This window comes from Rissa tridactyla, chromosome 2 (genome assembly GCF_028500815.1).
Source record: "Rissa tridactyla isolate bRisTri1 chromosome 2, bRisTri1.patW.cur.20221130, whole genome shotgun sequence".
Classification (NCBI taxonomy): Eukaryota; Metazoa; Chordata; class Aves; order Charadriiformes; family Laridae; genus Rissa; species Rissa tridactyla.
In genome coordinates this window covers 37739459-37761704 of record NC_071467.1, presented here as the reverse complement: position 1 = coordinate 37761704, position 22246 = coordinate 37739459, and the positions used below count along the sequence as shown (strand labels likewise).

The 22246-nt window shown below is 37.7% G+C and overlaps 1 protein-coding gene across 1 annotated transcript in view; it reads left to right on the top strand.

Annotated features, from left to right (window-relative positions):
- Nucleotides 1–22246, top strand: part of PREX2 (phosphatidylinositol-3,4,5-trisphosphate dependent Rac exchange factor 2) — a 186678-nt gene that overhangs the window by 59384 nt on the left and 105048 nt on the right. The window contains exons 7-11 of the mRNA XM_054192997.1: nucleotides 4953–5086; nucleotides 6514–6617; nucleotides 14137–14286; nucleotides 17793–17937; nucleotides 19514–19614. Of these exons, the coding sequence (XP_054048972.1) occupies nucleotides 4953–5086; nucleotides 6514–6617; nucleotides 14137–14286; nucleotides 17793–17937; nucleotides 19514–19614 (634 nt within the window). The remainder of the gene's footprint in view (nucleotides 1–4952; nucleotides 5087–6513; nucleotides 6618–14136; nucleotides 14287–17792; nucleotides 17938–19513; nucleotides 19615–22246) is intronic.

Sequence of the window (22246 nt, the reverse complement as noted above, 5' to 3'; positions counted from 1 at the left end):
CATAGACTTATTCTGAGAACGGTAACATAGTAATTTCCTTCCAACCTCGGATTTTTTTTTTGGTTGTTTTTTTTTCCCCCCCTAGGTTAATTTTAGGATTTCACTTGTGCTTGAACTCTGAAATAGTGCCATTGTCTTAAAATAGTATGTTTTCAGTAGAGTTATGTGGTGTTTATTGTAGTTTAGCTGATGAGGTTTGATGTTATCCTATGGCAACCACAGGGTGCCCAATCTGGCAAAATTGCCCTGATCTTAATATGCGCATCCTTTTCAAAAGTAATATACGGTTAGTCCTTGAAATGGTAAGAATTCCAGAGCGTGTATAACAGCTAACAGTATTTTGAATGATTCCCAACAACAACTACAAAAAATCTCTGAATGCGATGTATGAGAGTGGATTTAATTAAATAAACATCTGGTTTTCTGCATTGCCTAAAAATAAAGAGGCAAACTTGTTGGAGATTTCCTTCCAGAAGGAAATGCTTAGCACATTGCTTGGCCCCAACTAGAAGGAAAGGGAAAAAAATAAAGACTATTTTTAGAATCTGATCAAAGCATGACTTGAATTCCTATACATAAGTGTCATAAAATGAAGCTTGTGTTTATTATGATAAAAATACAGATTCATGGAAAAATGAAACATCTGTTTCAAGAAAAAATTTTGAGTATAATGACTTTCTCACTTAATTTCCTAAGTGGTTAAATTTATTGGCCTGAATTCAGAACTTGTGTAGGTGGCTTTCTCAGCTGGAGAATGGCTCAGCAGCTGAAGGAGTCTGTCAGTAAAATTTGCGTGGTTGTTTCAGTGAGAGAAGAAAAAATAAAATTGTTGCATTTGTTGTAAGCTGGAAACTGAACAACCCAGTCTGAGTCACAGGCCAACTTAGTGACAATAGCATGGGGTATTCTGTTCGTTTCCGTTCCACCATGTCATCAAGTAGTATTTTAATAGAGATTTCTGTTTTGAACTACTGAATTTTTAGCCCTTTCCCCTGTTTTATTTCTGTTTTCTATGCCGATGAGCGAGTACTGAAGATTAAGTTGATAGCTGCTATTTCTGACCTTTATCACTGCTGGCGTGGTGGCCACTGAATCAGTACAGTCAGATCTCTGTATTTGACTCAAAGTTGCCCAGAATATATGGATAAGTAGCTTTTGTAACAAATAAAACCAACAAATGCTGCTTTTGATCTCAAGGTAACGAAGGACTTTTTTTTTAATGTCAAAGATGGGTATTTAATGACTTAAGGATGAAGGGGATATTGTTTTACATTTCTTGCATATACTCTCTCCTCCTTCCAGTGCATTTTAAATGTATGTATTTTGTGATAGGTTCGTGGTAGCCCACATTTCAGAGCTCTTGCTTGACTATGGCCTTAGTCCACTGACAGGCGACTGACTGGTAGCCCAGGGCTGTTCGGAGCCAGTTTTATCTGAATAGCCTGGAAGCTCTGAGATCTTACGGGTTTTTAATTTCCACACTAGCTGGCCTGAAAAACTACACAATCCTCAGCCCCAGAGCGACCCACAGGAGAGAATTGCTCTTCAGTTAGATGTTTGGAGTCTTCAATGGCTTAGTAGGAAAGAGGGAGGAAAAACTAGTTTAGCTTCACAGTGTAAGCCTGCTTTGGAAGGCAAAAACTTGTTTCGCGTTTTTTTCCAATTGAATCCTTTATACGTTTTGTGGGAAGATGATTAGAACAGGTTTGTTTCTACACTACATGGCATTTTGAAATTGACGTGTTACGCAAATGCTGGTTTCACTGAAAATACCCCATCAGCTCCAATTGCAGTTGCTTTAAATGCATAGAAATATGAATTGTAGCATAGCAGTAGTTATTTTATGCTTAGGTTGAACAACTAGATGATCTTCCCTTGCAAACAGTGGGTATAAATGTATGTATCCCTGAAAACTTAAAAATAGCAAATTGCTTTTCGGATTAAAATTGCTCATATTTGAGATTTCCCTTGTAGTTTCAATTCAAACATTTCATGAAAGCATGTTTGTGTTAGAAGGTTTTGGTAATATTTGTTCTGTAAGTGTTACTTGTAGGTAGCGTAGTTCAGTTTTAGCTGTGCAGTAGATAGCCTCTCCTGCTTCTGGGACAAGGGTGACCTCTCATCTGCCACTGCAGCCTTGAGCCTTCCCCCATGAGAGGGACAGCTCGGAGATGGATCAATGAATTATCCAACTGTGCTGGATATCAACTGTAGCTTGGTGTCCCTGCTGTAAACCCAAGCCATGTGGAGGTTCAAGGTGTAGCTACATCCTTCACAAAAATGTTCTTCTAGTTGTCAGTCCTCCTTTGAATTGCATGGTGGATATGGCAGTGCTTGAGTACTCTCTGCTTTATCCTTCTTCGGGCATGTTTTTCATCCCTAAGGGATGTGATGGAGAGGAGTGCTCACCCCAGGTGTAGAGACGGCAGTGCTTTTCCATAATATGCCCTCCCTCTTTTCTCCCTTTCAGCTCCATGCCCACCCAGAGTCTAGGAACAGGCTGACCCTAACAATGTTACATAGGCAAGGGGGTGGTGGGGGATTTTTCTGCACTGGCAGTGTTATGTAGGACAGACAGATGTGACTTCTCATCCTGCTAGCTTATTCCCTTGGACTTCATCAAATGAAACAGCAATAACAAAATTCACTGACCTGCGGCCTCACCAGCATGGGTTGTGATCTTGTCAAAAGGTATCCGATAAGTGAAGTTAACACAGCTCAGTATTTGGACGGGATGTCTCCAAGGGAAAAAAATACGTCTAGAATATTTGTTTGGGGTTTTTTTTTCCATCATCTAGCAGTTTATATTAGGAAGGGAAGAAAATGAAGAGGAAAACAATAGCAAAGGGTAGTAATGTGATACAGATAATACCCGCTGTCATATTGCAACATTGAACTTGAATCATGGATGAGGCAAATCCTGATAATTCAGGTAGCCTGAATTACATACATTTAAAATATGTATAAAATATGGTATTTTATGATATGATGCTGTCACAGTAGCAGATCATGCTGGGACTGATGGGAAAAGGTTGTATTTTTCTACAGTGAAAATGAAATTTTTTCAATAAAAGAGACAAAATGTTTTCATAAAACCCTTTCTGTGAAAAAAATAAACTCATTTGTAGAAAACTGAAACTGATGAAACTGTTTTGAAGCCTTAAGCTGAAATTTTATTGGCTTCCTTACAAAAAATCACAATTTTCCAGCAACGCTGAAGTTTTCTCTAAAAACAACCCAAAAACCTTTAAAAAATATCCAGCCTTTAAAAATGTAAATTATTAGTAGGTACTGTTCCAGCAAATTTTAAAAGCAGCATAAGGTATTGGTTACTTTCTTCAATACACAAAAGCAATGAAATAGAATAGAAAGAAAGTGACCTGCTTTTCTGCAGTTGTGGGCACCAAACATTAACTGCAGCCCTAATTTATGCTTAATTTATATTACTGAGTATGCTTTTAGGGTATTTCAGTGTTTGGTTTAAAATAAAACGGTAAAATTAGTATGGCAGCTTTTGGTGCTTCTTCTGTCTTAAGAAGGGAAGTATGGCCTAGTGGCAATAGTTGGCATTCATTTTTAGCTCATTTGATCCTAAATGGAAATAAAGAGTGATTAGTTAATACTGATACTGAAGCTGCTTTATTTGGAGACCTGAATTCTGTTCCAGTGGGATGGTTGTGCAATCTCTGTTATCGTCTCTGTAAACAGACTGCATTCTCCTTAGAACAGAGTCTGGGCTATTGCTCAATATTCAATGATGTGACCTCCAGAGGATGAACGGTGAGATGAAGAGCTGAGAGCAGAAGCCACGAGTGTTTCTTGGCTCTTAATTGGATGCATTTTTCTTTGGGCTGCTGTGGTTAGATCAAGAATTAGGAAGTAACTACAGCTATTGCAGGCACAAGTCATTCAGAACATGTGTAGATGAAAGGAAAGTCCTGGCTTTTGCAGGTTTTCCAAGCTGACTGTTGACTGCCCCAAGTTAGGAAAGTCCTCGAGCCATGGGTGAGTGCTTGGTGCAGCCAGCACGCATCGTTATCAATAGGATGGCGTGGCTGGATGCATATAGCACACGGACAGGAGCTCTGTCCCACAGGAACATGGGTTTTCAGAATAGCAAAATAAACCTCTGAATTCAAAGCAGGCTTCCTCGAGGGGTAAGTTCACTTAATAAGGCATAGAAATGCCATGACTTTTTCACAGAAATATTTTTGGGAAAACGTTATCCTTTGTTAAAAGTTGCTTCTTTTTCATTAACCTTTATGAAAATGCCTGCCTTCTTTTCACATGAAAGAATGATCTGCCTGAAGCAAAAATGAGGCATGGGAAGTTTCATCCCAAGTATTGAAAGCAAACTTGTGATGTCTTAGGAGTATGTTAGGAGGAAGTATACTAGACGGTCTTAGTTGTATGTGCCACTGTTAGCTTTACCTGAGTTTTAAGTCTTGCTAGTTTTTGATTTTGTGTTTAGCTTAATTTAGTGTATAAGTATATACCCTTAATGATGTTCAATTTCCGGGTCGCTTCAGCTTCCAAGTTCATGTTGGCATAGATTATGTCTCGTAAAGCCCCATTTTCAGACATTTCTGACTAAATAGTAAAGTTACTGAGGATAAGAGTTATTGTATAAAATTGGCCTGATTTTTTCAGGAAAAGTCTCATGCACAGATGTAATATGATTTGGGAGCTTTAGTGCTTAAACTTTATCCATTCAAAAAGGCAAAAATCCTCCCCCCCAGTTAATGGCAATACTAGACGAATACAAAGCTGGTGCTAGTTATCATTAGAAATTTTTATTTAATTACAATGTAAGAAATAACCATGAGTTTTATTCTTGGTGTTTCCAGAGAATCATTATGGTTGTGAGTTTGTATAAGAAACTTTTCCTTAGTTGGTGCCGAGTCCTTCAGTTCTCACAGAACAAAAAATAATCTCTTTCCAATTGATTTTAGGGGTCCAACATCACAGACACATGCACAGAGATGTTGCGAAGTGGACTACTACTGAAAATTTCAGCAGGAAATATCCAAGAAAGGATATTTTTTCTTTTTGATAACCTTTTGGTCTACTGCAAAAAAAAGCACAGGTAAATGATTAATTTATACTTTCAAAAATAATGTCTTTTTCTCACAGTAGAGCTCTGTATGCTGTTTCATAAGAATATTTGAACAACACCAAAGTGTTTACTGAAGCTAATTGCAATATAAAAGTCAGCATTTTTTAGAGGGAGACCTATCATCCAGAGAGAAGTGTATTTAATTCAAACGTTGGAAGAACTTTGTACGAATGCAGAATCCAAATGGTGCAGCACAAGGAGAAAGAATCTGTTTTGTCAGTCTCCCACAACAGCCCTTTTAGGAAGGGTGAACAGACTGAATTTTTGGTGTTGCTCACAGGAGGTTTTTATTTTGGAAATTTTACAGAAATCATCCTATTTTTTTGGTTTGAGGTATTGTATGTAATTTTTAAGCATCCTTTTACTGCGGAATTATAGAAATGTGAATTACTAAATTTGGGTTCATAAAGGCCACTAGAATTATTGGATTTCCCTCACTTTGGAGAGAAAAAATATACTGAACCTTTATGCTTGCCGCTGTTTTGTAGTTGTTTTTTTTTTTTTTAATATATTCAGTTTTTGAATAAGAAACTTATAGTATAGTAGAGCTACTCATTAGACAGTAATGATTGAGAGGCAGGTCACTTTTTGAAGATCAGTACCTCTCTGGAGTGAGTGAAGGTCAGAATTCAGATGATCTTTAATTCTCTGGAACTGACCTTTGCTTGATATAAAGTATTAATTATCATTATAGGCAAAAATGGACAGAAAATCATCCCTGGCTTACCTGAGGTGGGAAAAGCTGCCTAGAACTGGGATTCTCAAAAGGCCTTGACTTCACAGGGAACAGAGTTATAACAATGGAAGAGTTATAGCTTTGGAGTATATCATTGTGAAACTGCCACATAGTTTCAGCAATTCTTAATTATAGTTCCTGGTTAGCCCTTATAAGAGGAAGGAAAAGTGTCGTCTTTGTTCTTCTGTGCATAAATCCCATTTATGAGGCTAATGTGTGTAGGTCAAGATTTATATCCAAAGGTGTTCTTATTTCATTTTTTCAGTCATGCTACCCTTGTGTTGAATTTCTTGACTAGCACAGGGGAGGCTACACCAGTTAGGAGGAAAGATCCTCCCAATGCAGTATTTTGTTTTTGATGATAGACAATGGCATATAGGTACCAAAGTGTTGGAACAGAGCTTTTACAGAGTGAGACTTTGCTGATAAGCTCTCAGGTGAGCCAGCGATTTGCAGCTTACTCTTAATAGAGGTAGCATCTTTGCATGAGCATCAGCAGTGTCCCATTCAGCAATTCAGTTCCCATTCACAGTTCAACTGCACATGTATAAATGTGTTGTGATTCTTACAGTAGTCTTTAAATGCTACGTGTACAGGTAGCGGTGCAGAAACACAGAAAAACGTGGTGGATGATGTGCTCATCTGCTCTTTCTTTTATCAGGCGATTGAAGAACAGCAAAGCATCTACAGATGGCCACCGCTACCTTTTTCGGGGCAGAATAAACACAGAAGTGATGGAAGTAGAGAATGTAGATGACGGAACAGGTGAGTATATTTTACAGGGCAGCCTGTCGAGACGCCGAAATCAAATGCAGCTTCGTGATTTCTTTGAGAATGGAGGGTGCTCCTTGTACTTAGAAAGAGTAAGATGTCACTTTAAAAGCGCTCTCTGCTCATATCAAAACTCTGCTTCTGTGACACATCATTGCTTTCATGCATTATTAGCTGGGTGGTCGTAGATGACTGTTTTACGCTAACAGGAACAGAGTAATAAAATATGGTGAAATTTATTGCTCAACTGAAATTGTGTATTTAACTTCACTTTACAGCATTGTAGCACTCCTAAATAGATTATTCCTAGGTATGTGATATATTTGTAAAAGCAAATGGCATATTTACCTCTGTTGGAATGAAACTTCAAGTGCTAAAAATGCTGAAATTGTAACATAAGGGTTTAAGAAAAAAGGAAGGTTTTTTTTAATATCTTTATGGATATAATCCATATGGTTGCTTGAAGTTTTCCCAACATACAGTAAAAAAAATGAAAACCCAAAGTATTCCCACAAATTTTTGTTTTAGAAACTTGAGTTTAACCTTTGAGCTTAACAATTATCATTGCCTTACAATTAATAAAGAAAACATGAAACATTTTGGGCTTTCTAATGTAAAACTGAAAAAAAAAATAAATACCGGAAACTTGCAATGGTGTTGCAAATATGTAGGTCTGGGGAATTTTCTGTGAGTTATATATTATTTCTCCAGATTTTAAAATAGCATTAGGTTTGCCCTACACCTACTATGGATTCCAAGCATTTCTTAATCTAATTTCTTTCTAAAACTGAGCATTAATTACAAGGATTGTACAGCTTAAGTAAGCTTCATAGAAGTTAAATATTTCTTAAGAACTTAAGATTTTATTTTTTTTCCCTAATCTTGAGTTTGTTGTTTTCAAAATAGTTTGAATCATAGAATCATTTAGGTTGGAAAAGACCCTTGGGATCATTGAGTCCAACCATCAACCCCACTCTACAAAGTTCTCCCCTACACCATATCCCCTAACACCACATCTAAACGACTCGTAAACACATCCAGGGATGGTGACTCCACCACCTCCCTGGGCAGCCTGTTCCAGTGTCTGACCACTCTTTCCGTGAAGAATTTTTTCCTAAAGTCCAGCCTAAACCTACCCTGCTGCAGCTTGAAGCCATTCCCTCTTGTTCTATCGCTAATTACCTGTGAGAAGGGACCAGCACCAACCTCTCTACAATGTCCTTTCAAGTAGTCGTAGAGAGTGATGAGGTCTCCCCTCAGCCTCCTCTTCCTCAAACTAAACAGTCCCAGCTCCTTCAATCGCTCCTCATAAGATTTATTCTCCAGGCCCTTCACCAGCTTCGTTGCCCTCCTCTGCACTCGCTCCAGCACCTCAACATCTCTCTCATATTGAGGTGCCCAAAACCGGACACAATACTCAAGGTGTGGCCTCACCAGTGCTGAGTGCAGGGCGACAATCACCTCCCTACTTCTGCCGGTCACTTCTGCTGGTTTGCTTGCTTCTTGTTCTACTGGCTAGACTTGGAGAACAGTTTGACTATTATACCAGTATATATAACAGTTTTCACTATAATAGCAGTTATTATTGCAACAGACTAGTTTATTTGAAGCCTCTTGTATCTCTGTTTCATCTCTTCTTTTTAAGTCTTTCAACGTTTGTCATAGGTTGTGTTTTCTAAGTTTTTATTACTTTTTGTGTCCTTTGGAGTTTCAGGGTTGTTTTTTTTCCAGTTTGTTTGCATCTTTTGTATTACGAGGTGCCCAGAGCTGAAACTTCGCTGGTGCCAAGCAGAACAGAATAATCACTATAGTGCTGCATGTGGGATGTCTATTGTTAATCCCAGGATTGTTTGGCTTTTCTGAGAGCATTATTTTTCAATTTTTTAGTTGGTGTTCCAGAATACCACACCAGATCCTTTTGTGCGGTACTGATGCCTTTCCCTTTATATCTTATACTGTGTGAATGTCTGACAGTAGGTCCTAACAATTACTTTCTTTTCTGTACTGAATTTTATCTTACTATTTCCACAATTCATTAAGCATTCAGAATTCATGTCTTGTTCCCCAAAGCTCTTGCAGTGCTTCTTGCCCTGGTTCCATGAACAAACAATGTTACTACTGAACCATTTAAGCTCTTGATAAAATTATTGGAAAGTGCTGAACATAAGGTAGAGCACTGTGGTGTCACACTTGATTCATTCTCTTTGTTTACTAGACATTTTTTGTGAGAACTCCTTGACATCTGTTTCGGGCTATGTCCTTCACCCAGCCCACCAATTTAGTTAGTGATTTAGAGATATCTATGGGTACACTACAGTGAATTTCATCAAGCCTCATTGACTTAAATATAATTTATCCACTATTCTATATCCTGCTATTTCCCTTTCCTGGCCTGTATTCCTGTCCAGTTGTTAGCTTTATATGTATGAAATCTCAGTTAGCACTTTGTTTATGCAAAAAAGTGTTGAGAGTTTCAGTCTTTTATGTCATGTGTTATTTGACTACCTTTCATTTATTTTTCTTTGTCTTCCTTATATGTGCTTTAGAAATAAAAGACAGTTTTCCTGTTTCCATTATGTCACTTTTTAAGATGGCAGCTCTTTACTTACAACTCTTGTGGTTACTGTGGACACATGGACCCACCATCGTCCTCCTGATGAATATTCCAAAATTCTGTAACTTTGATGCAACTTTTTGCTTTCATTGGTTCCAGTCCCACATATTGCCACGCTTTTAGTGTTTAGCAAGTATTTCTTCTTTCCTCCTTCCATGACTATCCTATATTTCTCAAATCTGTCCTACCTTTTTTCATTTGCTTGTTCCGGCTATCTGGTCCTTGATCTCTTTCACACTGTCCGTTTTCTTTCCTGCCCGTTTGTTTTCTTCCTCAATGAATCTTCAAATATAATTTGGCTAAGCACAAATCGTCTTTTTCTCTACCCCATACGCCAGTAGTCTAATTTCCTCCAGCCACAGGAAATTTTGCTACTGTCCCCATTTCCTATAGCCTTGCACACAGTCCTGGAGGCTGTCGTGCTTCCTTCCCATTTGCTCTCCTGAGCCATATAAAATCTTGTCACTTTTATATACGCAACATTTCTAAAATCCATTCTCCTTTCCACCCTTCTGAGACATCAGTTAATGGTTTGGTTATTTGGACTTCTAGATTATTCTTACCTGCTTTTTTTTTCCATATCCCCACATTTTCCACCTTCTCCATTTAAGTTTGTCCAATATCGTAAAATAGTTCTTGCTTGTAATTGCTGCTATTTTTTCACTCTTTTCTATGGTTCTCTTTGAAATATGGAAATGTCTGTGTTATTTCCCTGGTCTGTGGCACCTTTCTGCCCTTTTCTTGCCACCCCTTCCACCCTTTTCTTTTTTCCCTAAAAAACCTGTTCTTATTCCTAGTAGTCAGAAGCATATTCCCTCTCCTCACACTGATACTTTTTCTTTCACTCAGATCATGATGCCCTTTAACCTTCCGCTGTCTTGCTTTCTGTACCGCTCTCATTTGTTGCACCCAGATGTCTTGTTTTTCATCCCCTGTAGTCATCCGCATTTGAACTGTAACCCGCTACTATTCTGCACTGTTCTTTTTGTCTCATCTCGTTCCCAAGTGTAGTAATCTGGTCTTCTAAGCCTTATTCACATTGGCTTTGCATGTGCTTTTTTTGTGTATTGTATTATTTTCTTCTTCTTAATCATGTGTTACCTGTCACTTTCTATAATTCTTAATTTAGAGTGCAGAGTGTTTATATTTTCATACCTAGACATGACTCTTTCTCATGACTCTTCATGGGTCTATTTGTAAGACACTAGAGACTTCTGAGTCTGGATGATACTTCCACAGTTCTTTACTGTAGATGTTGGGATCCTCTGTTCACTTGGTGTGAGAGACCATAGTGCTCCAGGGAATGGGGTAACTGAGAGTGTTTGCTCTCGGCATTGATAGATACAGGAATGTAGTCTTCATTGCTCATAAGTAGAGGCATAGAAATGGGAAAACAGATTCCCAGTGTGGTTTATTGTCATGCTAATGACATGCCTACAGAAATTAACAAAGCTTTTTCTGAAAAGCAATTTTTCTTTGATTAAATTAGGCCTTGGCTGAGCAGTATTGTTGGTGGAAGCTTTCTTTTTTATTTTAAGCATCATGAAGCACTATGCCTTTTTTTGTTTGCTCTGATTAGAGTGGAATGCATATGACTTATCAGGGCAGACTATTTGTGTTCTTAGAACAGTGTGGCTACACAACCACTTGCAAGTATTAATATATACCATATTCTGATGGTATTGTTTTTCTCTATTCAGTTTTTAAAATGCAGTTTTGAGAGAAAAGTACATTTCTAAAGACATTCACCAGCCATTAAATGAATGTTACTTAATTTATGAAGACAAGCACTTGGAACTTAGGAAATACCAGTTTTATGGTTGCTTATACTATCTTAGTTCTGTCCCCTGTTGTCTTGAAATGAGGCATGAAATAGAAAAAACACTACATGATAATAGTAACCAGAGACTGCGTCAAAAAATATGCAGAAAAGGAAGTGAATTGAGATTATGCAGTAATTATTTCCTAGGTATTTCTGAGCATTGATACTCCTAAGAACTTAAAGTCTGAGAAACTTAGAAGTATTTCAATACAGAGACTTGTAGTTTGTTTTTTTTGGGGGAAGAAATAAATTCTGTTGTATATGGCTGTAACGAATTGCTTATTGTGCATCTCTCAAAGGTTTGAGTCTTGAATTTTGAACAATATAGTACAGTTCAAATTACAAGCTTTAATATATTACCAAGTATCATTAGAAGATGATGTCATCTTTCATCACCTTTTCTTGGGAAGCTGGAGGCTTAATAATTTGTTAAGCGTACTTGTTCAGACTTTGCGTGGAGCAACTTGAAGTCTCATGCACTTCTTTCTTCTGTAACCGTTATGTCAGGTTTGCAAATCGTTTGCTTAGCCTGACTGGTGGCTGTGATTGCCTTGATGTGAAGAGTGTGCATATATCCTGTGCAGCTGGCCGGTCAGAACATACATACCCTCTGGCTGGCCGGCCAGTGCTTCTGCAGCTCTTGACCAGATTTTGTCCAATAGCCAGTCCAAAAAAAGGTACGAGTTTATATGGGATGATAGCGTAATGCTGGAATGCTCTTCAGGAGACTATGGGCATGGATGTATTAGGGAGAACAAACTGCTCATAGGAGCCTTGGGGGATTGTAGTCATGGGGAACATGGGGAGCAAAAGAAAAAGCGGTGAAAGGTAGAGGTTCGAGTCAAGTAGGTCATCATGGGAATGGGTTACTATTGCAAAATTGGGTGATTGCTACCAATTTTCCTCCACCTGAACTCATTGCCGTCTGTGTACATTAGGCAGTCTTAGTACCTAGCTAGGTGATTGGGCTTTTCACAGAATTCCGTGAGTTTGTTGTGGCATTTGGTACTCTTGCAGCACTCTTGGCCCTGCGGTTGCAGAACTTCAGATGCCAAGGAAGTTGCATGTTTAAAATGTCATCTCCTACATTGAGATATTCAGGTGGCTGGATGAGCCATTTTTTCTGAATTAAAGTACTAAGCTGACACCAAATTTCCATCCAGAGTCAAATGGGAGGATCTAAATCGATCATTTTGCAATTGTTTGCAACAATTTTAACTGCTACAGTTCACTGCATAAGAGATCATATTTCCCTACATAACATGGGTGTTGTGATGATATATGGTAACAAAGACCACAGGAAAAATATCACCCTGTAGGTTTATATGTATTAACAGCTAACTCAATAAATAAACAAAAAGCTGCAGCTAGTGCCATATTGCAAGTTTTATAAGCATATGCTTAAATAATACAAAGGGCCCTTAACCTTCCATCCTCCAGTGGTGCTCCTGCCTCTGATCTCCAAAGGGCTTCAGTCTCTCAGCTGAGAGCTTCTGTCCGAGGCTTCTTTCTTTTCCCTGTCTTTCGAGTCTGATTTTCTGACAGTGCATGAATGATATGATGGCTAGTTTTCAAGTAACAGGGTTTTTAAAGGGACAAAGGATATTATGCACAGTTTACGTGAATAAAAAGATGATAAATAGGTAAGTGGTATAAACATGATGTTGCAAAAATAACTTCATTTTTTATCCTGTCGTAGACTTGCTTGCACTTTCTTATACACTTTGATTACTACAAAGTTTTGTTCGTTTAGAAATTAGCCGTCAGTCTCATGATTTTCTAGTCGTTCCTGACATTTCCCCGTCCAGTATGCAAAGCTTGGCTGCTTTCCATCTAATTAAAATGCAGAGTTATTGAAAGGATACTAGCGTGTCTACTGAGATTTATGATAAATCTTAGCAAGCATTTCAGCAAGGGTTTCCATTTCGGAAAATCCCATCTCATTATACAAAACAGGGCTGAATTATGAAAAAGTATTTACAAAGTAAAAAGCTCTATAGTTATTACAGTAGTTCAAGGCTGGCCATAGGTCTTTCTTACCTCTTAATGAAAGTTTGTGGTGAGAAAATGTTGACCTTTGATTTTCTTAATATTTTGTGCAGTAGCTGCTAGTTCTAGTTTTAATCTGTATTTTATGCACAAAAATATATTTGTTATCATAAGGCGTTTATGCCTTGCAAATTTTCCCCCAGGAAATGCATATAATCCTAGTGAAGGATATTCAAGGGTGTTAATTTTGGAGAGGAAGTCTGTTTAGCTGATTTTTGAATAAGATTTAACTAGCATGTTAAAATCAAATCTTACAGAAGTAAGGAAAGAGTAATAAATATTAAATTGTCTGATTTTTGTAACATAGTGGTTTCCATGTTAAGAGTCAGAAGTTCAAGATATCTAAGAACATCAGCAATTATTACCTCTCTCCTATAATGTGCACACTGAACACAGCGTTGCTAGGAACGTATTTTGAAAATTATGCATTTGGTTAATGCATTTTTTTGGAAATCAGAGTAAGTCTTATATTATATTTCAGTTTGTTTAAACAAGTTAAGTGTAGACATTTCTTTATTCAGGTAACCAGCAAAGATACATCAAATCTATATGATTTACTTACTTGTCAAATGGAAATTGTATTTTTCCCCCTATATACTTAGTCCTTTTTAAAATTTAGTAGTAAATCATTCAATCAGCACACCCGCTCTGAGTAATCTAAGGGGCAAAACCACCATGCTGCTTTTTAAAGGAATTATTTATTACAGTTTAACATGAACAAAAGTACTTCAGGTACTGTGATCTCTTCTTTTAATAGGATCCTGCCTGTTTTAGTGTCAAGTTTATATTTTCTTCTGTATGCTAGGCAATTCTCTGCTACATTTCAAAAGGGACATTATTTACTAAAAGTTAAAAGTAAAGCTTATTACGGTATAACATAGTTCACAAGTGGCACGGAAAACTTTAAATTCATTTTTATTCTTCTGTATTTCCTGAGCTTTATGTGTAATGATGAGAGTTCTTAATAATTATAGCTACTATTACTTTTTAAGAATTGGTGCTCTTTAAGCCGTTTTATCTATTCCCAGCTGACTATCACAGCAGCGGCCACACTGTTATTAATGGCTGGAAGATCCACAACACAGCAAAGAACAAATGGTTTGTGTGCATGGCAAAAACCCCTGAAGAGAAGCAAGAATGGCTGGAAGCTATTTTGAAAGAGCGAGAGAGAAGAAAAGGTAGGTTAATAAACTTCCTTGGGTTGCTTTGCCAGAAAGCCATACTGTATTTTTATGTTGAGATATAAAGCAAAACCAGCTGCTCGGCAAACTTACGGTGTCAAGTTCAGCTGAAGGTTTATGAATGCCAGCTTGGAAAAAATAAATCAGACTTGTACTGGGAAGGGCGTAATGGCTTGAACCGTGTATGCTGGTAGTGAATGCTGCTTTGGAAATGGGGAGATGATTTAAACTGTGATTTTACAGTTTATCCTCAACCAGTATAAATAGTCATAATTTCACTGAGGCCTGTGTACTATTATGGTTTGTGATATATGAGGTTCCATCCTAAATGCCTTGTGGGAATTGTATGCATTGATTCCATTTTGTGACTGGCCATTTGAATCACCGAAATGAGCCAGGTTTTCTGTGTCGGATCTTCATGCAGATGATCCAACATGAAATGGCTCAGAATATACCCACAACCCCATTTTTTGATGTATTCTCCTCTACCCAAGAAAATAAGAAATCACCATTGGCAAGCCACTATCTTTTTGAATAACTGAATTAAGATGGAAGAATACTTGGATGAAATATAATCCTGATCTCAGATGTGACCATGAATAACCTCATGTATTCAAGGTGAACCCAGCACAAAGTAGAACCAGGGAAAGATGATGCATCATCATCTTCTGGAGCTAATTTCATTTGCAAGCTAAAACATCGTAATCAGTAACGGTGTTTGGAGCCTTGGTATTGAAAGAAAATATGACCTTGTAGTTAGATCTGGGATTCTTTTCCTGGTCTGCGTAGATTTTTTTTGTTGCCTGTTGCAGTAGCTGTTGTTTTGTAAATGGAGACTAACAATACTTTCTTTGGTCTTTTAAAATTGAATACTGGATATTTGTAGAACATCTGCTGTAGGGCCAGAGTTTCAACTAAGGTGTCTGAGCACTGGCTAATTAATAGTGCCATCAGGAACTGATAGTAGAAGAGCTAAAAAGATGCCTTAGAGGTCTAAAACCTCAACATTTTAAAATAACAAATGAAAAATCAGTGTGGTGGAGATGGTGTTAAATAGAAAAAAAAAACCCACATTTTTTTTGCTTCTGTATCTGAAAATGGCTAAAAAGATTTTTAACAAATCCCACTTCACTGTTGATAAGTTTCTGGCCTCCCTTAGACTTTTGATACCTTTAGGTAAGAAATAGAAAGAGTAAGTAGGAGTATTTTATGTTGATGTATTCTCACTGTTTCACACTGTGATATTGTGCAGCTGGTAGTACAGGTAGTAGAGGTGAGCTAAACCTTGCCAAGCTTGTGGCCTGAGGTGGCCTTCCCAAAGTCAAACCGTGTCCTAGGATTTTAGCATCCTATGATTTGGGGCATTTATCAACTCCTGGTGTTTGCAGTGAGTTTTGCCACCGAGGAGACAACCATGAAAGAAAGAGGAAGAGGACAGAGCAGGAGAGGATTTGGTACGCCCTTAGACTCAGTTGCAACACAGAATCTTCAAAAGTATTTCTTGAATATCTCTGTTAGTCTATTATCTTATAAATTTATCCATCTTCTCCAGCACAGTGATTTTTTTCAAAATATCTGTATAAACACCTCTTGCATCCTGCTTTGTATCAACTTAATCGCAGGCAGGTTGCCAAATGAGTCGGGAACCAAACGGCTCTCTCTTTAGAATTCAAATACTGTATATAAATGTACCTATAAACACGTGCTCATTCATGTGAACATAAAGAGGCTTTAATTGTATGTTTACTTAGTAAGACATGGAGGCTGTTCATATGTGTGTGTGTGTGTGTGTATATATATATATGCAATTACAGTGAAGTCTAAGTGACTGCACATGTGAGAACAGTGTTTTATCTCCTTTGCAAGTCTGAGAGTGACTAAATCAAATGAACGCACTTGTCAGCTCTCTTGGGCTCATGTGAGTGACTCTGTCCTCATCGTGCTTTGTGTGCCCGTGCGTTTCTTCCTAGTGGTGCTGTAGACCCCACATCTGACACAGAATGGCAGATTGCAGTGATCTCCAGCCTAGATAAACACAGTGTGTGGAGCAGGAGTGCAGCACAGAAATACATCTTGAGTGCGCCATGTAACTGGGGCTTACTGGGCTGTTCATGTTGGGAGACTCAGAGATTCAATGTACTTAGGGAAACTCAATCTATACTATTACTTGGAATCCATATAGCAGAAGCTGAGCAAAAGGGAGAAGAATGCCCCAAGTGAAGCATTTTAGCAGAGATTTCAGTGGTTGTAATCAAATTATCAACTAGCACCACTTTATAGATTGTATTTTCTTGCTAGGAGGAATCAAGCTGAATTGGAAACTTCTTGCTAGGAAGTCTTTCTGTCACTTTTGGGGCTTTCATGTAACCACCTGAGGCATTCAGCAAGTTAGAAATTTATTTAAAAGGTGATGATCTTCAAGGCTGATGGTGCTGTGATGACCTGATTCAAACAGTCAATACAAATAAAAGCATCCTATAAGCTCCAAAAGTAGTATATCGTTTAAGTTTTCTTTTCCCGGGAATACATCAGGTTTTATCTATTTGTGTGGCATCATCACCATCAACGATAGCCACTGGCTTATGGATAATGAGAGACACTTCTGTATCTCTGTCCAGTACCATTGTTAGCTTTTTCTCATGACAAGTACATTTTTTCCAGCTATATTTTCAGAATTAAAGAAGTGGGAGACTATTACTCAGATTGAATATGTACAGGTACAGTTTAAAAAATATGAAAATCTGAACAGAAACTGAGAACATGTATACAAGACATTCCAGAAATGTGTGGTTTTGTTCAGAATTAATAATTGTTTATTGAGAAAGCACGTGGGACACGAAGGTCTGTAGTATTCCTTGGCGGTCTGTAGTATTCTGTGAGTGGCATAATTCACTCACATGAGTGTGAGGATGCGTAATTCAACAAAAACTGGTTTTGATCATCCGTTACTCAAAAACCATAATGATTTTCTCAAGAAGAGAAACAGGAAAAAATAAACCAGTAAGACAAGTCGTGTATATGTTTTTGTGGAAAAGGATTGAATTAATCTTATGTGAAACTAACAAATGTATAACAGATAAGTAGTTACTGTTAATTGGAAATATGAAAAAGTTTCCTTTAAGTGAAAACATTTTTACTGTCACATGGTAAGAGCAAAACCAAGGCCCTTTTCTTTTAAACTTGTGAAGACATGACTACTTCTTTGCAAATGTTCATACGCTGGTCTGAAAATCACAGCATTAGTATTCATTACTGCAATATCAATGGTGATGTCGATATAGTAACAGTTTAACTTCGCTACGAGGAGATTTAAGATATCATTTGATTATGCTTTATGAAGATCAGATGTTCATGTTTTAACTTGATTGTGAGAAAAATAATGGCAAACAGTTACTTTACTTTTTTTTGGTATGTATAATATTGGTATTGCTTCTCCATTTGGGGGAAGATGCTGAAATATAACGGCAAGATCACTTCATAAAATTTTAATGCTTTTTTGGCAGGTTTAAAATTGGGCATGGAACAGGACACTTGGGTGATGATCTCTGAGCAAGGAGAAAGACTGTACAAAATGATGTGCAAACAAGGGAATCTCATCAAAGACCGGAAGAGGAAATTAACGACTTTCCCCAAATGCTTTCTTGGAAGGTATTATATGCATTTTATACCATGAATTTTAACCAGCTAAAACCACATTTTAAATCTTATTTGGGATTCTGTGGAAACGACACTTTATTTGTAATCTCCGTTAGGTCTATTTGCCTCCCAGAATTTAGCCAAAATGTAAATTGGTCTGCCTGAAATATATGGATGTGTACTCGTATTCCAGAGTAGCTTTATTAAAGGGACAAAGCTGCAAAGGCATGTTGAAAGTATGAAAATGCATCAAATAAAATAGTTTCTTTGAAGAAATAATTGTCAATTTGTTTAATGCATTTTGTCTCTGAAATGCCTACTTTAGAGTATCAAATTTGCTTTATTCCACTTAAAAAAAAATCTCTGTCTGTAAAACTGTTCTGTCCTCCTCTTGCCTGAATGTCCCGGACAGAGTTACTAAATAAATTTTACATGTTTAAAAATTTACCTCTGTTATCAGGAAGATCTTTATAATGCCATAGTATACCTATGGCTTAAGATGACAATGCAAGAGAAAGAGAAAGCAATAGGTACCCTAAAAATGTGCATATGAGAGAAAAATTAGTTTGGGGAGTAGAGGGGTTATCACTTAATTAATTTGACCGTAAGACAGTTAAGTATGGAAAGTATTTTTATAAAGTACAGTACTGTTTTACACAAGCATGTTGTAGTGAGGATACTCATCACTGGATTCAAAAGTGGAAATGAAACTTGGGAGATTTTCATGTACTGTCAGAAGTCACATAAATGATGAGAATTGAAACCAGGATTAAGATTAATGACTGAGATGTGGTGGAATCATGTTCCCTCAGTGAGGTTGTTGGAAGCAGGTGAAGAATACACTGATGGTGAGGAGCCATGGGTGAAACATTTCAACCTGCCATCAAAAGGCTGCTGTTCTATGCTGTCTTTGAAGTGGACCCTTTAGGAGTACGCTCTTGCTGGTTCCTGGGTCACCAGTTGAAACCCATGAATGTCATTGTCTCACTACCTCACTACACCATTCTTTTGATTTGTAATATACGTGCAAATATCTTATGTGCTATAAATTCCATGTCTCTGAACTGCATTGGGTTTATTGTGATACAAGCCAAGCATTTCCTGCACATGCAGTATATACTTTATATATATGCTCAGGATGTCAATGTGTCTGACACACCTTGGAAGTAACAGGGCTACTGTTCTGTCATACTGGGGTTATGTTCTGCCTTCGTGGCATATCTGCCCTGGGCGGGTGCAGTAAGTATGCCTGGGATTGCCTTATATTTGACCGCCTGGTCAAATGTGGCTGTGCTAGTTTAGGAAATCCCAGAAAACATGGAAAGTCTTCATCATGTGCAAGGTAAACTTCGTGCAGGTAAAACTTTCGAGCAGAAAAGACGTCTCAAGGGAAACCATATGTTTTTATGTTGAAATAATAAAAAGGTTGAAATAAGTGGGTTTTTTAAACATGCTATGACATTCTGAAGATCACTAGGCTTAAGAATCACTTACTAGGTTAGTAAGAAACTAGTAATGGACAGGGAAATGTAGTAGATCTGGTGGTATGACATTTAAAGTTTGTTTTTTGTGTCTGTTTTTATTTCAGTGAATTTGTGTCCTGGTTGTTAGAAATTGGAGAGATACACAAATCTGAAGAAGGTGTTCATCTTGGGCAAGCTTTATTAGAGAATGGCATTATCCATCATGGTAATATAATTAGTTTTAACTTACTTGTTTTCAAGGTAATTGTTGTAATTAGAGTGGACTTAATTTTGTTTGACAAAAGATGGTCTTGTTAATGCGAGACAGCTTGTTGAATCTGCATTATATCCTTGCAGGGACCTCATGGGGCCATTGTCCATGCTGAGCAGATTTATTGGGAGAGGAGGCTCCATTGATTTAATCAGATTATGTCTATGCTGTTGGTATCACGACATTGCAAACAGGGACCTAGAGAAATATTGCTATTCTCTTGTAAGCAAAAATAAATTCTGGCGGAACAGATAATGGTAGACTGTTTTTAAGGATTTAAGCCTTCTATTAAGGACAGATTTTGTAGGAATACGTGCTCAACTAAGAATTGTAGAAAAGACTCAGTCACAGCTAGCTGTTGATAAATGTGACTGCTCATCTGTTGGGTATTACAAGTGGAGCTGGTGGAATCCAACAGTTTAATCTTTTGAATTTTAAGGCCTTCTTTTCACTAGATTGTGTAGTTAATGAAATTAGTATTTTTATGCTGAAACTTTCGGTCAACTATCTGTGTTTAGCTCATTCTGGAAGAAGTGGTTCAGTTTTTGAGCCAATAAGAAAGTTTGCTTTCTGGAGGTAATTTGCATTGGCAACATTTTTCTCTTAGCAGAGCAAGTCCTCATCTCTGTCCCTTTTACAAGGTACAGTCCAGCAGGACCATATAAGCGAACTGGAGAAACTTCTGGTTTTGAAGGCATGTTTGGCTTACAATAGGTACAGTCACTTAAAACCAAGTAATGAAACAGCGGGGAAGTTAGCTACTGTTCCAGCATAGATCCAAGGTGTAAATTTAGATGGAATCATTGATGATATACATTTTAATAGTTTCATATTTCAGCCCAGGAATGAATTGAATAATTACTTTTTAAGTTCTTTGCCATGATGTTTTCAGTGCTCTTGACTGGAAATAAAACGGGAGTAAGAGTGCCACTTAGCTGTGTGCATTTTAAACATACGCAGAGTAGGAGGAAAAACATTGAGGTTATTCATCAGTAGTCATGTAGTCTTTAATTCTTTAATGTCAGTCTACATGATTTTCCTCCACCATCATTCAAATGTCAGATGCTATTGTGTTTACTACACACACAGAATTGTTTTCAGTTGAATGATTCTGTTGCCAAAGATTCTTCTCCTGATCTTGTAATTTGTATCCCAAATACACTCATAGACTTTCTCAATACAGAATTAAATGAATATTGTGCAATTTCATGAGATAAAAGGGTAATTATATTAAAGCACAGAAATGTGAGCCAGACATGCTACTTTGAATAGTGCATCCAGCTGTGGTTCAGTGAAAATAGAATTCTTAAAATAAAGTTGAATGAACCATCTGTTTTCACAGAGGGAGCAAGGGAGAAAGAAAGTTTGGCTGTTATTCACATTGCAAATGTTGTGGAGGTCTTCGTTAGACTTTACATATTCACTGTGCTGGCCTCTATTTTCACTGTGCTGGGCTTCATTCTAGCGATGCCAGACCCATATTGTGATGGGCATTGTTTTCCTTCCTGGTGTGTGAACTCTTGCAAGTAGAAAAGTTATGGTTTCCCCTTGATTGTTTTGTTTGTTTGTTTGTTTTTCTCTCCGATTTTGCAAACGGGAAAAATCTATTTGTATGTTGTTATTTTAAATCCACCTGGTGGCATTCTCTAATATCTGAATTGACTTACACCAGCCTGTGGGCTGAGATACTTTGTCCAGTCACTTGCTGCTCATGATTAGAGATGGAAGAAAGATGGATGGAAGGAAGCAGTAAGCTTTGTAGTTACAAAAAAAATCTGGATATCAGATAGTTTTAAAATGAATAGGTATTTACGTGGCTGTGGAGTTTCCGGGAATGATATGCTGATTTGAGTCAAAATTACCACGGCAAAAAAAAGTAAAGACCAGTTTAAACCTGGATCAGTTCCCTTTTCTTAATGTGTGCCATATAAATACCTCTCCCAAAGTATAGGTATTGTTGGGAGTGACATACAAAACAACTTGGGATTCCTTATTTTGTTGGTAGTGCAGCATTTTAGCGGCTTCAAGTGTTTGAAACTCTGTATAGCTGATTCTAGTTAAAAGAAAAGCTATATAGTAAGCCAAATGCTTTAATAATTTTTGAAGGTTTCCATGTTAGTACAGTAGCTGATAGATCATCATGTCTATATCATAGAAGACAACTCCCCCAAAAAAAACAAATAGTGATTTACAGCGTCCATCACAGCGTTCCCTGGATATATGTGGTGTTTTATACAATGCTGTAGTCGGAAGCATCCTTGTCTGGTTTCCTCGCTTTCCAGAGCTCAGGAAGTGCCAGTTCTGTGGACCTGCTCCCCTAGTTTGTGGTGCACTGTGTGTAAGTAGGGGCTGCAAAGGCAGAGTGGTGCTTGTGTCCCTCAGAGGGCAGAGCCTGCTCTGTTCGTCACGGGCATGCAAGGATGGAAAGGCATTTCGTAGTCCTGGTTCCCTCCTTGCACATCCCTGTAACTGTGAGGAACAATTTGGCCTTAGGCCAAAGTTCTGGGCTCCCTGGTTCAAGAAGGACAGGGAACTGCTGGAGAGGGTGCAGCAAAGGGCTACAAAGATGATTAGAGGTTTGGAACAC